The 16,131-nt window shown below is 35.3% G+C and overlaps 3 protein-coding genes across 5 annotated transcripts; 1 reads left to right on the top strand and 2 right to left on the bottom strand.

The window, feature by feature from the left end:
* Positions 1-439: 439 nt before the first annotated feature.
* Positions 440-1,989, bottom strand: LOC123676056 (thiamin pyrophosphokinase 1-like). Its single transcript, XM_045611721.1, has 4 exons — positions 1,465-1,989; positions 1,129-1,367; positions 801-1,068; positions 440-737 (listed from the first exon to the last, which is right to left on the bottom strand). The coding sequence occupies exons 1-4, from the start codon at positions 1,637-1,639 to the stop codon at positions 601-603; spliced, it is 819 nt and encodes a 272-aa protein (XP_045467677.1). The 5' UTR covers positions 1,640-1,989; the 3' UTR covers positions 440-600.
* A 346-nt stretch (positions 1,990-2,335) lies between these two features.
* LOC123676049 (DNA mismatch repair protein Msh2) lies at positions 2,336-15,655 on the bottom strand. 3 transcript variants are annotated; one of them, XM_045611707.1, is made up of 13 exons: positions 15,266-15,655; positions 15,051-15,100; positions 6,473-6,832; positions 6,168-6,415; positions 5,797-6,110; positions 5,312-5,728; positions 4,939-5,253; positions 4,610-4,873; positions 3,939-4,129; positions 3,792-3,883; positions 3,515-3,737; positions 3,361-3,453; positions 2,336-2,568 (listed from the first exon to the last, which is right to left on the bottom strand). In XM_045611707.1, exons 1-13 carry the CDS (start codon positions 15,300-15,302, stop codon positions 2,413-2,415), a joined length of 2,760 nt encoding a protein of 919 aa, XP_045467663.1. In that variant the 5' UTR covers positions 15,303-15,655; the 3' UTR covers positions 2,336-2,412. The 3 variants fall into 3 exon arrangements, with proteins under 3 accessions (XP_045467663.1, XP_045467664.1, XP_045467665.1); XM_045611709.1 differs by lacking the exon at positions 2,336-2,568 and adding an exon at positions 2,833-2,859 and having other exon boundaries at positions 15,266-15,653; XM_045611708.1 differs by lacking the exons at positions 15,051-15,100; positions 15,266-15,655 and adding an exon at positions 7,008-7,055.
* Positions 7,723-14,996, top strand: LOC123676046. The gene is made up of 4 exons (XM_045611701.1): positions 7,723-7,878; positions 8,777-9,048; positions 9,186-9,482; positions 9,619-14,996. The coding sequence occupies exons 2-4, from the start codon at positions 8,784-8,786 to the stop codon at positions 14,838-14,840; spliced, it is 5,784 nt and encodes a 1,927-aa protein (XP_045467657.1). The 5' UTR covers positions 7,723-7,878; positions 8,777-8,783; the 3' UTR covers positions 14,841-14,996.
* Positions 15,656-16,131: the final 476 nt, after the last annotated feature.

Here is a 16,131-nt window from a genome sequence, read left to right as displayed (position 1 = left end):
ACGAAATTTCATTTGCAATGCAAACTTTTTTGAAACAGTTTCTTTTTCAATATCTCATCAGTTGTATAAAATAGCAAAACACACCTGAAAATAAATACCAAAATAGAGCATTGTGGAAAGAATCAGTAGATTATTTCACATAATGCATACCACACTATTACTGGTGGAGTGCCTTCATAATAAAGTCATAAAGCCCAGTAACAGGACCTTGAGGTACACCTATATTTATCTTATTGATGTTTAGCTTATAGCTGAACTTAAATGAATCAATAAGATTTATCAAGTCATTGAAGTGGAAAATTGTAATTAAATCTTTTTCTTAAATTTTAGGGGGAACAAACAACATATATTTCCTAAGAAAGAAAATTTCTCAAACTGAAAACTCCCAATTGAGATTTACATCTGCAAAGTTGGTATTAGAAATAAAACTACAAACAAATTAATCAAAAACAATATATTCAACCAAGTAATACTGTTTATTCCCTATACATAATTAACAACTACTAAAGAGTCAACAATCAAAAAAATGGGTAAAAAACATAAGTACCTACTTGTAAAAATATACTTGAAAAATAAGGAACATAACTTTCTGGCTTCTATTCACTCTACCCTACATTTCAATCCGATTGTGCACATAGACCATAATATTGGTGAATCTGTCTGGATTTTAACTTTTGGAGATCCATCGTATGTATTAGAAGTGCTCACCATTTCACCAAAAAAGCACTTGTGGTTATCTGTTGATGTATAAAGTGATACAATATAGGGCTTAGATAAGAAAATAATAATAAAATACTCACTGAGATTCCATTTAAGTCCAGAAGTTGTTAAAACTGCAGGTGCTCCAACCGGTACAAGACTACACCAGTCCTGATTAACTCTAAGTATTTCTGGTATACTTATTGAATAGGTTCCTGGTGTGAGTAACCAAGATATGGAGTCAGAAGATAACCTGAATATCCTCATACCAGGAAACAATTTTTGTGCCATGAATAAAGTGTTGATATTTGCCATAACTTGATCGATTCTTCCTTCTATCATCTCCGTCATAACATAAATATTCTCCAACTAATGAAAAGCATCAAACTAAGTTTTTTATTTATATGTGAAAAAATTAGAATTGCTTACCCTAATCTCATTTTTCATTTTGTAATTGTTGAGTTCCTTCAATGCTTTGGTGAAATCAGTGTAATTTTGGTCAGGTGTGTTTACGACTTTTATTTCTTCATTCTGCTTGAAAGCTTGCAATGTTTCCGGTGATATTGAATCAAAATCACCTGTTACCAGATGAGGTAGTGCTAACTCTTTATCTTTTCTGCTAAATACCCAAGATTCTGAACCACCATCCACTAGTACTCGTATTTTTCCTGCAATATTATTCAAGAAAATTCGTATTTTCGAAAAAATGTTGATTAATTAAGGTTTTTTCCAATTACGTTTCTAACATCTCAGGTCTTAGCTTACCGTGATTCCATATATTCCATAGGTTGTCGTTAGTTAATTTTGTCGGAGAATTTAAAATTAAAACACCGTATTCGGCACTTTTCAGGTTATTATCAAATAGATCAGAGCATGGATCATAATTGTCAGTATTTATCTCACTATTTATTGATGATTTTATCTGACCAGAAATCGGCATTCTCAACTTGAAAAGTAAGGTTCACTTTATTTCAAAAATTGCGCAAGAGTAAGGTTAAATAGCGGGCACCATGTGATCGACTGACTAATTAATGGCGAAATCAATAATTCTTGTTAACAACCTCATATATTTATATTAAATGGCTAACGGGCAATGGAAATTCCGAATATTCTTCTACAGAGACCACAACATAATTCTAGAGATAGCACTTATCTGAAATTGATGAAATGTATTTTTGTCCTCTGTTTTTATATGATAATTTTGTCAGGAATTAACGTGTTATGTATATATTCACCAATTCCGCGCAGTTCAGTTCATTATTGTGTTTTACCCATTATAAAAGTGATTCATCAGATAATAATTTTTTTTAGAAATTAAACAAATATAGGATATATTATATACTGCATTGTCTCCATGATGTTAAACACCTTGATAAATAGCCCTATAAATTGTCTTCTAGTTCCCAGAGTATATATTTACTTGGGTTTACAATTCCAAGTAATAATTTTTACTATCCTTATCTATTTCTATTCGAAAACTCATCCTACTGATGTCCAAATAATAAATAAATGATTTTGTCAAACTGCACCTTTTTCACGATACAAATATTCTTATAATAAATATTGAGTATTTTTGAATGATTATTTTTCAATATTTTTGGTTACAATAAGTGTAAATGCTAATGAAATTCCTTCGTTTTATAAAAATGTTTATTAAAAAAGAAAACATAATAACAATACTGAAACAAATATATTAAAACTCAACGATAAGTCCTATTCGCATAATAATCCTTTCAAAAACTTATTATCTTCTTTAAGAATCTCTTCTTTGATATTCTTCAATCTCTGACATAAATTCTCATCCGACAAACTGTTTACAGATAGAGCAACAACGTCTTTCAGAGTTTGCTGAATTATTTTATCTCCACTCTGAAAAAATATATTTAATCAATACAAAGATAGAATCCGCGAAAAATAGAGAAAGATAGAAGTGAATGTTTATATGATATTGGATTATATACGATGATGACTTAGTCAAATATGAAGTGTTTAGAAATACTGGTATATCCACTCATGCTGACAAAGGTTATGATAAAAGTAGAAATTTTTGTAGAAATAAGCCTTCTTTGGTATGAAGAAAATATTTCTTATGGCACTCGCATCATATGTCGCTGTCGTTTCCATGGAAATGTAACCATTTCATATTATTTATAGCGCCATCTACAAAAGTATAGGGTTGCTGTAAGCTTTTGTTGCCATGTAAATATGGTAATTTCATTTTATAGCGCCACCTACAGAAGTAAAGAGAAGTTACAGCAATCCCGAATTCGCGACACCTGAATCTGAAATCCAAAAATAGGGATTTTGTCTAAGACAATACTACCTTTTTCTTCTTGTAAGCGGCACTATATAACGAAAGAGAAGTTTGATGTGAGCGCCCTAGGAAATGATGCGGAAAGCCACTAAAGTATACACAATCTCCTTTAAATCCAAGAAGAAAGGCCACTATAGCATCAGTTTCATGACCACCGTTTCATGATACTTTATTTAATATTCAACCACAATTTTTTACACATTTTTATTTAAATAATTCTCTAATGCACCTTTTTTGCGATTGAAATATTTTTATGATAAATATTGAATAATACCAAGGAACCCATAATCAAGAATCATGTAACTACCAATTAGAAGATCCAAGAATATAAGTTAAAAACTACATACCTCTATTACTTCTCGTTTTAGGGAATCCTCATAATCTGCTATCAATTTCGTTCCTTCGAAATGTTCAAGTTCTTTTTGATATTCTTCAGCCCACTAAGATGGAATCAGATTTAATTGTTTTTCCACATAAACTTGGCAGAACATAGTTTCTTACCTGCAAGACATCTTCAGGGAACCCGACCATGCGAGCGCAGTGAATTCCATAACTTTTATCGCAAGGTCCTTGCCTAACTTGATATAATGGCGTAATGGTATTATTAGTTGTTGCAGCAGTCACATGCCAATTTGTTACATTCGAAAACTTTTCCGCCAAACTGATTATTTCGTGGAAATGCGTAGCAAAGAGGGAAAAGCACTTCACTTCATTGGCTAGATACCTAAAATATCATTTTAATAATACACAAAAAAAAAGAGTCTTAAATCAAACATACTCAACAATGGCTGAAGCGATTCCACAACCATCGTATGTTGATGTTCCTCTTCCCAATTCGTCTATTATTACTAATGAATTAGATGTAGCTGTCTGAAAAGAAGAAAATTAATCAATGGTACGTTATATTGAAATAATAAAAACTCACTTTCACAATAGTCGAAGTTTCAATCATTTCTAACATAAACGTAGATAGCCCCTTCAACTGACAATCATCAGCCCCCACTCTAGCAAGAATACTATCAACTACGCTAATTTCTGCACTCTCACAAGGCACATAGCACCCAATATGGGCCATCAACACACATACCCCCACACTTCTGATGAAGGTGCTTTTACCTGAAAAGAAATTGAATTGAAATCATGATAAAAAAAATGACAAAAGTACCGAAGTGAAATTAGGAGCTTTTGTCCAGTTGTTCAAATTCATAGTTATATTTCATTATTATAGGTTGGTACTCAGAACTCTGTCAGGGATTTATCTATTATCTGTCAAATTTGTGATACAGAAAACAGTTCTGCCAAGCGACATTTTCTTTGCAAAAATCCCTAAAGGATATTTAATTATTTATTCATTCAATAGATGAGGAATAGATTTCAAAATATAAAATTTCAATAGAAATAATTGCTCAATGGAATGATTATCACAAAATTTTGCATAATATTTGTTTTGCGATTTTGCAACTGATTTCCAAATTTCAGTTGGATCAGAGATGAATTTTGTTATTAATGAGAAAATAAAATTTCACATGTGTATAACAATGAAACCTTTGAACGGATTAATACAAAAGTCCCAATGGATTCTTTCTGAAAACTCACCACACATATTTGGACCAGTAATGATATGAAGAGTATTGTTTTCCTTGTCGAATGTCGCACTATTTGGGATAAAAGATATATGATCTTGATGTTCCAGACATGGATGACGCACTTTTTTCAACGATAGAATACCTGAATTGGTCTCATGGAGCTTTGGTCTTACGTAAGGTATTTTGGCAGAGACTGCTGCTACCGAAAAAGAAGTCAACACATCTACTGTAGCTATTAAGATGTTCAAATTTCGTAGAGTTTCGGAATATCCAGCTGAAAAATTTCAAAAAAACCAATGTAAAAATGAGAATGCAGGTATAAAACTATAAAAAAATTACCTGCTATATCAAGTATTTGTTCGACTACAGCTTTTTGTACTTGCTCATAGTTTTCTTTCAAACCTCGATAATCTTCGTTTATCTCAGATAATTTATCATTAGTGAATCTCACCCCTCCTTTAATCGCGTCTATAATGCTATATTGTTTATTTCCTCTCAAAACATGTTCTTCCTTCAATGTCACCCTGAAGAAGTAACCATGTTGATCTGTGCATTCCAATTTGACCCTTCCATCTTCCAATCCTAAGTCATCGATTGCCCGTCTCAAAAGTTTTTGCATCTTTTCTTCATATTTCTGTTTCTCTCTATACAAGTCTGTTGATGTAATTTAAAGATAAAAAACACGAAAAAATTGGGAATTAATACAAATTACCTTTAAGTTGATCATCAAATGTATGCTTCACTAAGAATTCCCCACGGTCAACCAAGTCTAAGTCAAGCACTTGTTCTATCATCTCAAGATATTTCTGAAGATCAAATAGTATTTCGGATATGGGATCTATAAGCATAGATTTCACATGTTTATTTCCCGTTTCCCTCAAATTCTTCAACAAATGGGGAACTCCAGATATAGTTTGGTAAATTCTATAGCAATCTTGTAAGCTAGCTTTCTTAGAAGACAGCTTCTTCACAAGCAACAAAGTGTCAGGTAGACGAGGAAGACAATCCTTGGTTAACGAAACTCTGGTCTCCATATTTTTTATGAAACAATCTACAACGTTCAACCTATCATTTATCAAGTTGTAGTCTCGAAGAGGTTGTTTGATCCATTGAGATAGAAGCCTTTTTCCTTAAAAGAAAGAATATTTATTGATTGAAAATATTATTAGAGTATTAGGAAATATATTTATGTATTACCTTGATTAGTAGAACAAAAATTCAACACTCCCATCAAACTAGAAGATTTCGATGAATTAGGAACTAAAACAGAATCTTCTACAGTGCTAGTACCAGCCTGGGGAAAAACATTCAGAGCTTGCAACGCAGCATTATCCAGTCTCACAAATCGTGACATGTCCAGAGTTTCAAATTTGTACTGATTAAAATTTCTTTCGTCACCAGGTAAATTCAGGAATTTTATCAGAGCTTGAAGGGATCCCATAGCTTCATTCAACTGCGTTTCAGAAAAGGTCAAAGCGTTTCTGGTTTGTCCCTTTTGGAAGTAGAGAAGTCTGTAACACGAAAAAATTTTAAATAAATTGTCAGTGAAGTAGAAAGTTACTATATACCTATTGAGATCTTCCATCACTTCGGAAGAGTTGAAATCTGATTTCTTAACCCTGGCTACCAAAACCCCATTTCGTTCTAGCAGATTTTTGAGGGAGGTGTAATCATTGTTTTCTGTATCAGGTATAATGCATTCTTTCGGACTGATTTGAGCTATCAAGGCTTCAAGTTCGGTGAAACAGTCGTTGTCAACAATTTCACAAACGTTGAACTTGGACTCGGCTACATTCACACAGCCAAGTGCCAGAACCTTGAAAAAGTATGCATCAAACTAAATATTTGACTGTGAAATTGCTGTTATATTTACTCTATTCTTTACTATTTTAATACCCATAACAGAGTTTGAATAGACTATGTCAGCATTCTCAAACAAGATTTCCTCGAATTGAGAAAGGTTGCCTGGAGAACCCTTGTATTCCACTTGCCAGTCATTATTTCTTCCTTGGGTCTGTTTCAGGTAAACCTCAACCCTGTACTGTCTCACCAGCAACAGTTCTCTGAGTACCAATTCGAACTGAGACTTGCTGAGGGTAACATATCGTAACTTGGGTTCTTCTCCCATATACTTGACAGTGCTTCCGTTGATTTGAGATACAACCAGAGCATCATTTCCGTGAACTGTGTAGAAATCGGTTCTATTGAAGAATCTTATCGTTGTCGATGATTTCTAGAAAATTACTGAAAATTAGGTTCAACCCAATATAATGAAATAACAAGAAGTATTGTAGGTATCCCATTTCTAATTGTTTCTGTTTATTAATTATATCGTGTTATTGATTAGAAATGCGTATAAGTTTTCTTGAAATCAGAACAACACATAAGTTATCTTAAAAATTCCATACGTAGCCATGAACTGTACTTTCGAAGAATTGCATGTTCCATATATTTTTGTGTCAAGTTCATTGAATGTTTCAGTCAGAACCCAATTAGCATGTAATAATCGAACAGATATTTACAAATATTTAGATAACTCCCTTTAGATAACCACTTTCATTTCTCAGTATTTTCATGGAATATCCATGTCCTTAATTTGAACAAATAACAAGAACCAAGTTGCTCAAAGTTTATTCTCCACAAAAAAAAAATACAAAAATTGAGAAAATTATGGGAATTCAGAAAGAAAAAATTTTCCTTATCCTATTATTTAATTTTGAAAATGGAGTAATTGTCGCAGAGGGCTAGGAGAATCGGGATAGAAAACATGAAACAACACAATAACGCTACAAAACATCAAATATCAAATAAAATCTCATTTTTTGCATAATCTGAAATTTTCCAATTCAATATAAAAAGTAAACAAAAACAATCATGATTGGGAAATAAAGGATCGTGAGATATTTATACAAAAAAATACTGATGGCAGATATGAGAATGTATATAATTCAGAATTGAAAATCAACGTAAATCAACGTAAAAAAATACAAAACGGAAAAACTAACAGATCAATCATAACTATGATATAAATGGAAAATATAAAACAAGCTTTTCTGGGAAGATGTCAATGACATTCTTGAAACTCGGTTTTGCATCAATCCGAATTGGAACAAACGTAATTAACTTCATGGAGAAAGAATGATAAATCTTAGGGTCAAGATTAAGATAACTTCAGTATATAAATCTATAACGTTAAAATCGATACTCAAATGCGAAAGTCTCATCTTGTGGTTTTTTTGTCTCCACTGAACTTCTTCCTAGGTGTTCATTAATAAGAGGGTGAGTATTTTTTCAACCATCACTTGATAATTTAGATAGCGTTCAACAATTGTTTGATTTTTTTTAGCAGAATTTTGTTTAATTTCTTATACTTGAGTTTTCAAACTAGTTTTAGTTTGTCATCATCAGTAGTATCTAATTTTCAAATACTCAGACACATTATTATTTATATGAAACCCTCTTGAATTCAGCGTATCTATTGTACTTTAGCACTTTCAATTTCAGGATCGTATTTTCGTATTCAAAAGTTTGACATTGCAGAGCAACAGAATTTTTCAACTAAATTGGTTCTCGGTTTCAAAAAATGGCTCTAGTTGGTAGATGAGGGGCATATTCTTCATTTGATTTAAATATTCTACATTAATAACTTTTTTAATTGTATCTTTTGAAGAAGAAAAAAAATCTTGATCTGTGACCTTTGGTTCCAAAGGTCTTTCTAAAAGAAAAATACGGAATGTGGTATTATTTCATCAACTTTGATAAATTTAAAACCAGCATAAAATGAATAAATCTGAATAACACCTCCATATACCAATAATATTTATTATCAAGTACACAATAACGATTTTATCAGGAAATATATCAAAACATTGGGTCAAATCCATCAAAGGTTACCGCAAGCACATAATAAATGAAATAATTCGTAGAAATAATAAAGTCTGTTTTTTATTGTTGTTATCAAATAACCGAAAAGTAATCAATTATTAATCAATTATGTTTAGAGATAAATAAAATAATTCATTCCAACAAAATTCCAAACTGCCTCAATGGTTAAATATAAATAAATCGTTTATTTCAAATTAAAAACTATTTATGGAAAACTTCAAGGTTCTGTTTCGGTCCCAATTCTATATATCGAATAACCTTTCCACTGAGATTATTAATTCTTCTGTTTTAGGCAGATAATGAAGAAGCTCATATTCTTCTCCTGGGTTCTTGCCCTAGGCCTGGCTAAACCAAACGGATTTTACCATCAAGAATACAGCTACAAAAGCTCATCATCATCTTTCAAAAACAACGAATTACAACACAAAAACGAAGATCAAGGATTCTACACCAAAGACGGGGACCTAGAAGGAAGGGTAAAACCAAAAGTCAATTCTCAAAGCCAACATTCCGAATATACAAATCCCAAACTGCTGAGTGGATCTAGTGGTTATCAAACAGCTGGTGAGTAACCTATTTGCAAAGAGTGCAAGATTCGAAGCTTCACTTCATGTTTACCAACTACCACATCGCCAATCGATCTGTCATGATCCGATTTTGACTACTTTCTTCTTCACTGATTACTTGCTTCTTTACAACAGGTTATACAGGAGCCAGCGGTGCCAATTACGCAAGCTCAGACAGACTCTTTGGAGGTCTGAACGGAGGGCAAAGCGTTGATGGTTACGCCTCCGCTGATAGAGTAATAGATCTTTCAAACGGCTACAATAGGGGCTACAGTACCAGTCAAGGCTATGGTGCCAACCAAGGCTTTGGAACCTCTCACAACTATGGATCCTTGCACAACGGATATGGAGGAAGTAGCAGCAAATATGGCTACACCCAGGGAGGAAGTACCTATGGTTACATGCAACACGGGGGCTCCCAATCCAACTTAGGTATGTAACTATTTTATTACACGAGGAAAAAAGATTCTTGAAGGGATTGCCATCCCGAAGTGACCAAGAACCCAGTCTAAAAAGACCTTATCATTCTTGCCTAATCCATCAACGAATTATATTATTATTATCATAGGTTCCTACACAACCAATGCCAACTTGAACGCTATGATGCAGAGACTTCAAGATGACATGACCAGGCAACTAGAACACGCCATATACAAGCAATACCAGACATCAGGCTATACAACTTCAGTCAGCAACAACCAAATGAACGCAGATATAAGAATTCTTGAAGATGAACTGCGCAGAAACTTAACGCGACAACTGCAAGACAGCCTGAGAACTCAATACGGTACAAGCACATACCAGATAATCGAAGGGCAACCTTCAACAGTCCCCAACTATTCCAACCAAGAACTAGCTGCACTAACCCGTCGTTTGGAAAACGATCTAATCGGCAAATTGCACCAGAATGTCCGCACCACCTACAACAAAGAAACTTCTAATACGTACGTCTCTTCCAACACATACAGACCGGTCGTAGTGTATCCAGCTACTACCTCGAGACCATACTACGAAAGGCCAATACTAACAACGCCAGGTGCTATCAGATACATCCCAGCCCAAACCATTTACCAAGAAACACCAAGCAACATCAGATACACTCCAATACCAAACCCAGAATCTTTGACTCAAATCGCTTCCAGGACCCAGAGCGAGGTCAATTCTCACCTGGACACCGCCTTGCAGAACCTCTACTCGACCTACCTACAAACCGACTCACAGTCCTACTACACCGTGACAGATTTCGACAACGAGGTCAATCGCATCAGAGACGAAATCATCAGGAACCTAACCTACAACATGGACGATCAAATACGTAGGAACTACGGCCAGCAAATATTGAAGAACGATTATTACTACACCATATCGACTAACGGTGACATAAGCACCCAATACAACTACAACTCGCGAGACTATGAAAACCTGAAGAAGCAGGTGCAGGAGAATCTGCTGCGCAAGTTGAACCAAACGGTGAATACTTACAGAGACCAGTACCAAAGACGCCAATCGCAATACAGGGAGAGTTCCAACGTATACGTGGTGACTCACAGACCGGTATACTACACTTCAGGCAATCAAATGTACGACTACTCCGATCTGCAGAAGCAACTATCTCAGCAATTACAAAACGCGTTGAACACACGCAAGTACAGTCAATCGTCTTCATATTCTACTTCGGCATCTTACAACCCTCAAGCATATCAAACCTCCTTGGACGAGCTGAGTAGAGAGTTACAAAGGAACCTTACGGAACAACTCAGCAATTACAGAGCTCAGGCGTCTTCTAGTTCAAGCAGCAGTTATGGTTACATGTCCGGAACAAGTGGTGGTAACGCAGACTTTGAATCAATGAAGAATCAACTTCAGAATCAATTGATGTCACAACTGCGTCAAGGGCTGCAGAATCAACATCGTTACAGCGCAAGCGCCTCCTACAGTGCTTCCAGCTCATCTTCTGCCAACGCCAACTATGGCATGCACCAAGCATACAGCAGTTACCCATCCACATGCTTGCATGGGTGTAGACGCAAAAGAGATACCTATCTTCACAAATTCGGTGAAGGAAGGCCTAGGCATGGAGTTAAAAGTGTAAGAAAATATTTCTCCAGTCCGAGATACTTCGGTACACCTGCTGAACTAAGTTACGGGACACATCGTGGCATGCAGTCTCAGCATCAATCGTCTTACAGTAGACACTTCCAGTTCACGGGAGAAGATAATTCACAAATCCAACCAGACAATGTAGGAACTTTCAACCATGGTCAAGATCAGCAGCAAACTGAGCAATCTGAAGATAACTTGCAACAATTGGAACAAGAACCGATTAAATACACCAACCAGAATGAATTAACGCAACAACAAACAGAAGACACTGAACCCTTTCAAGGGTATCACAATCATCTGAGAAGAAGGCCCGATTCAAGTGGACACTTTGAAGATCAAAATGATTCAAACCAACAGCTAGAAACTGAGACACCTTGTCCCCATCACATGCTGAATCAGTACACACTAAGCCATTCACACAAACAAGAGCAAGAATTTGAGGGACAGTTGAGTTCGGGACAACATTTAGAAGATCAAAACTCAATAGGGCATTTAGAAAAACCACGACACCTTGGTCAAGAGCAAGAAAGTCAGTTGACTTTAGGCCAGGAACAACAATCTGAACAAGAAACAATGGGAAATCTGCGAAGTCCTAATCAAGAGGATCAAGGTCAATTGAGAGAAGAACAACAACCTGAAGGTCAACAATTGGAAAGTGAGAACATGATAGGAAACTTGAACCAACCGAAAAATAAGGAGCAAGTACTTGAGGGGCAGTTGAGATTGGAGCCCCAATTTTCAGGGCAGCAAGTAGAGGATCAAAACCTGCATGAACCAAAACAAAGTACTCCTACTTTCCAAGAGCAACAAACTGGAGACAACCAAGATTCTACACAGCAATTAGAAGTAGATGGTATTCAAAGAGCGGAGTCAGTTCGAGTACAACAAACTGAAGAAATACCGACACAACAACTCGAATTAGGAAGTAAGCCGAATGCCCAAACATCAGATCAACAGGTGCAGGAACCTGATGATTTAAATCAACAACTTGAACCAAGCGGTTTGAGAAAACCCAACAATAGAGATTATGAACAACAACTTACAAATTCAAACATGAATGAACAACCGAACAATAGAGATTATGAACAACAACTCACGAATGAACAACCCAACAGCAGAGATTATGAACAACAACTAACAAATACAAACATAAATGAACAACCAAACAATAAAGATTATGAACAACAACTAACGAATGAACAACACAACAATAGAGATTATGAACAACAACTAACAAATACAAACATAAATGAACAATCTTCAGAACAACCAAAACATGACAACCTACCTGCGGCGCAGTTGAGATTGGAGCCTCAATCTTCAGGACAACAAGTAGAGGACCAAAACTTAGTAGTACTTCCAAAACTAAGATTTCCTACTCTTCAACAACAACAAACTAGAGACAATCAAGATTCTACACAGCAGTTGGAAATAGTAGATATTCAAAAACCAAAGTTAGTTCAAGTACAACAACAAGAAATTCCAACACAACAACTTGAATTAGTACATAATCCAAAATCACAAATAGTGCAAGGACCCAATGAATTAAAGCAACAACTCGAACCTATTGGTTCACCAAATCCAAAAAATGGGGGCTATGAGCAACAACAATCAAATGCGGAAATAATTGAACAATCTCCAGATCAGAAACTGACTGCTTCAGAACTAATTCAGAAACCTCAGCGACAAACCGAAATTGGAGATGATCAACAACAGATAGAAACACAGCAGATCGAAGAAAACCACCCTGAGCAACTTACAGATTCTGATCAACAGCTACAAAATCAGGAAAATATGGATCGAACTTTGGAACTATCCAGAAGTACAAGAACAAAACCAGACACTGGCTCTCAATTGGTATTACTTCCTACATCGCAACATACCGACCAGCAAGTACAAAAACAAGTAAAAGATGACTTAACACAACAAGAACATCCAGTGAGCGAATGCAAACGACAAATAGTGATAACAAATGCTCCCACTCTAAAACAAGTTAGACCAACACTATTAACAGAAGTTGATCAGAAATTGGAAACTACTGTTCAACCCAATTGTTTACCTCAGCAAGAAGAGCATCTGGCAGTTCAAAAATCTGAAGAACCAGTACAAAAATTAGAGGAACCTGAGCAAAAGTTAGTGAGAGGAGATCAAAACCAACAGTTAACACGGCCTCAAACTCATATATATGCTGACCAAGAGGGACAACAATTGGAGAATTTCGCTCCATTAGAATCTACACGAGTAAGAAAGCTGGAACAAAATCCCCACTTTCCAAGTCTTGGAGTAACCCAAAAATCTGAGTTGTCTTCTATTCCTCAGAAAGAAGCAGTTCAGCAAAACGTCACTCCGAAAATAGAAATAACTAATAGTTTTCAACCATCTAGAGATTCTACAAGAACATTCAGGCAGCAGTCTCAATATTCCAGTACAAGACATAATGTGATCACCCAAGAAAGCCATAGTGCAACTTATCCCACCCAAGTAAGCCATATTAAACCTTATCCCACCCAAGTAAGCCATAGTGAACCTTATCCCACCCAAGTAAGCCATAGTGAATCTTATCCCACCCAAGTAAGTCATAGTGAACCTTATCCCACCCAAGTAAGTCATAGAGAACTTTATCCCACCCAAGTAAGCAATATTGAATCTCATCCCACTCGAGTAAGCCACAGAGAGCCTTATCCCACCGAATTACACAGTACTGGCTCTTACAGACATGAATCTAATCAAAGGCCTTTCACCAATGGTCACTCTGGATATTACCCTTCATCCGGTAGTCAAGTTCAAGTAGACTCATATCAAAATGCCTTGAAACAACAAGATGCCTTGATGGATCTTTTAAAACAGAAAGTTCAAGAAGCTCATGCTTCGGAACAGGGTTTGTACGGCAAAAGGACAATAAAGAAAACTGTCTTCATCAATGGAAAAGCTGTGGACACACAAGAAAGTTCCCAAATCATTAAACCTGACGGAGAAGTTGTTGAACTCAGGGGAGAGTCACCTCTTGAAAATATTCCTTCAACAAACATTTATGGTGGAGAAGTTGGTAGTTATTTGCCAAGTACATATAACTTGGACTCTCGATCAACAGGTTATTCTAGGAATACAGTAGGAAGAACCTATCATCTAACAGGAAATCCTTCATCATTTTCAGGACAATCTCAATGGTTTACAGATGATAAAAATTCTGTTGAAAATCCTCGATCACATTTTGGCACAAATATTTATGGAACAAGTTTTCCTGAAAATGCACAATCTGAATTTTCTGGTAAGGTAACTAGAAAAGTTGTGCACTTTGTGAATGGAAAACCAGTAAGTGCATCAGAGAAAGTTCAGGTACTCACACCCGATGGTGAAGTAATAGAGAGAAAACATGAATTAGGACCAGAAGAATTAAATTCCTTTTCTAATGGGTTTTCAAGCAATGAATTTGGACAAAATTACTTAAGTAATCAGCAGTCTGATTTTTCTAGGCATACAATCCGGAATACTGCTCATTATGTCAACGGTGAATTAGTTGATTTCAGCTCAAATGACCAGGATATGAGCCCACACAGACAAATCAATATGGAACATGGTTTTCCAGATGTTGAGTCAACAGAAAGTTTCAATCCATTCGGATATCCAACTAGAAACATCCACTCAAATACAAAAACTGTAAGGCATTATGGAATTGGGGGTTACTGAATAATTTTTAATAATTAGTATTTATCGTAATTGGATCAAATATCTATATGGTCTATGGAAGAATTTATTTCATCGAACCACAATATTTGTGTTCTGTATTATTATCTCAAATGACTGTATTTTTAATTTATTCAAATAAAATTTCTAGAATTCAAATGGATTTAAATATCTTGATCTAATACCTTATAATCAAAATGAAATAAAACTCACCTCTGGCAAGTTATTGAAGAACCTTATGAAACTCAATTGTTGTGACAAATCTGAAAAAGAAGCAAGTTATAAAGGTAATAAAAATAGATGCTGGAGAATGAAATTCAACTTTATTCGACATCAAAATACATGACCTAAACAAAACATCTTTTTGATTAGTGAATTTGTATTCAATACGAATTGTCAGTCCAATAATACCATGAACATTTCCTCACCTAAATTCAATGCGTTCGTTGGCTCTGTAGTTGTCATTGTTTAATATTTATTTATTGACAAAGATCAATTCTAATAAGAAAATCTTTTCTCGATCAACTTATATTTAACCTTAAAATAATCCCTCCAAAATTTAAACTTCAACCACAGAGTGTAACTGAAGTTCATAGAGTAAATTTCAATCGAATTTTTTAGGTTGCGTTCCATTTAAATATCGGGTGTTCGGAGTCGTGGACCGTGGTCTCTATCATATCAGCACAAACATCGGCTTTTCATTACGCTGCAATCAATGGACTCAGATGAGACCTCAAATGATGCAGCGCTGGATTTTAGAAATGTTTAAGAACTCGATGGTTTCAATCGTACGCTGAACCATCGGTAATTTATGAACGCTTTTTTGACATCGCACTTAACGATTATTCGACAGCATTGACTTTCCAAACTAGCCCTTACCCTTGCACAGGTTGTCTCGTAACAAAGGTTAAAGAAACAAAAAATCAACATTCACCGTAACCGCAGCTCCTCATTTCAAAAGAAATAAGGACCGATGATACCACCAGCGTTTAAACCGCAACATGGCCAACAAGTTGAGAACGGCGACGTATCGATATTTCGACGTTTTCTTTAACACATCGAGCTACAGCAGCAATATTCTTTTATGTAGGAAAATTTATTTGTCTTGTTAATGATTTTGAATCGTAAAATTAGTTATGCGGGCCGTGAAATGGACAAAGTACTTTAAGAACTTCGCAAACAGAATGAGTGTTCCTTACTGAACAGAAATGTCAAATGTCAGTGAAAGTTTGACATTCTCAACTGATACCATAGACAACAACCATCGAATGTTCCCATACTACTAAAAAAACAC

Source organism: Harmonia axyridis, chromosome 3 (assembly GCF_914767665.1).
Source record: "Harmonia axyridis chromosome 3, icHarAxyr1.1, whole genome shotgun sequence".
Lineage (NCBI taxonomy): Eukaryota > Metazoa > Arthropoda > Insecta > Coleoptera > Coccinellidae > Harmonia > Harmonia axyridis.
The sequence above is the reverse complement of the archived record's forward strand: the minus strand, read 5'-3'. Positions and strand labels throughout refer to the sequence as shown.

What these genes read in the sequence shown, in the direction of transcription:
- LOC123676056 (XM_045611721.1), bottom strand. Translation starts at nt 1,639, where the DNA reads ATGCCGATTTCTGGTCAGATAAAATCATCAATAAATAGTGAGATAAAT. An exon ending in ATGGAATATATGGAATCACG is followed by an intron (nt 1,368 to 1,464) that starts GTAAGCTAAGAC and finishes ATAATATTGCAG; the next exon opens with GAAAAATACGAGTACTAGTG. An exon ending in AAATGAAAAATGAGATTAGG is followed by an intron (nt 1,069 to 1,128) that starts GTAAGCAATTCT and finishes GCTTTTCATTAG; the next exon opens with TTGGAGAATATTTATGTTAT.
- LOC123676046 (XM_045611701.1), top strand. Translation starts at nt 8,784, where the DNA reads ATGAAGAAGCTCATATTCTTCTCCTGGGTTCTTGCCCTAGGCCTGGCT. An exon ending in TAGTGGTTATCAAACAGCTG is followed by an intron (nt 9,049 to 9,185) that starts GTGAGTAACCTA and finishes TCTTTACAACAG; the next exon opens with GTTATACAGGAGCCAGCGGT. An exon ending in GGGCTCCCAATCCAACTTAG is followed by an intron (nt 9,483 to 9,618) that starts GTATGTAACTAT and finishes TTATTATCATAG; the next exon opens with GTTCCTACACAACCAATGCC.
- LOC123676049 (XM_045611707.1), bottom strand. Translation starts at nt 15,302, where the DNA reads ATGACAACTACAGAGCCAACGAACGCATTGAATTTAG. An exon ending in TACTGGTCCAAATATGTGTG is followed by an intron (nt 4,130 to 4,609) that starts GTGAGTTTTCAG and finishes ATTTCTTTTCAG; the next exon opens with GTAAAAGCACCTTCATCAGA. An exon ending in TCCCTGAAGATGTCTTGCAG is followed by an intron (nt 3,454 to 3,514) that starts GTAAGAAACTAT and finishes ATTCCATCTTAG; the next exon opens with TGGGCTGAAGAATATCAAAA.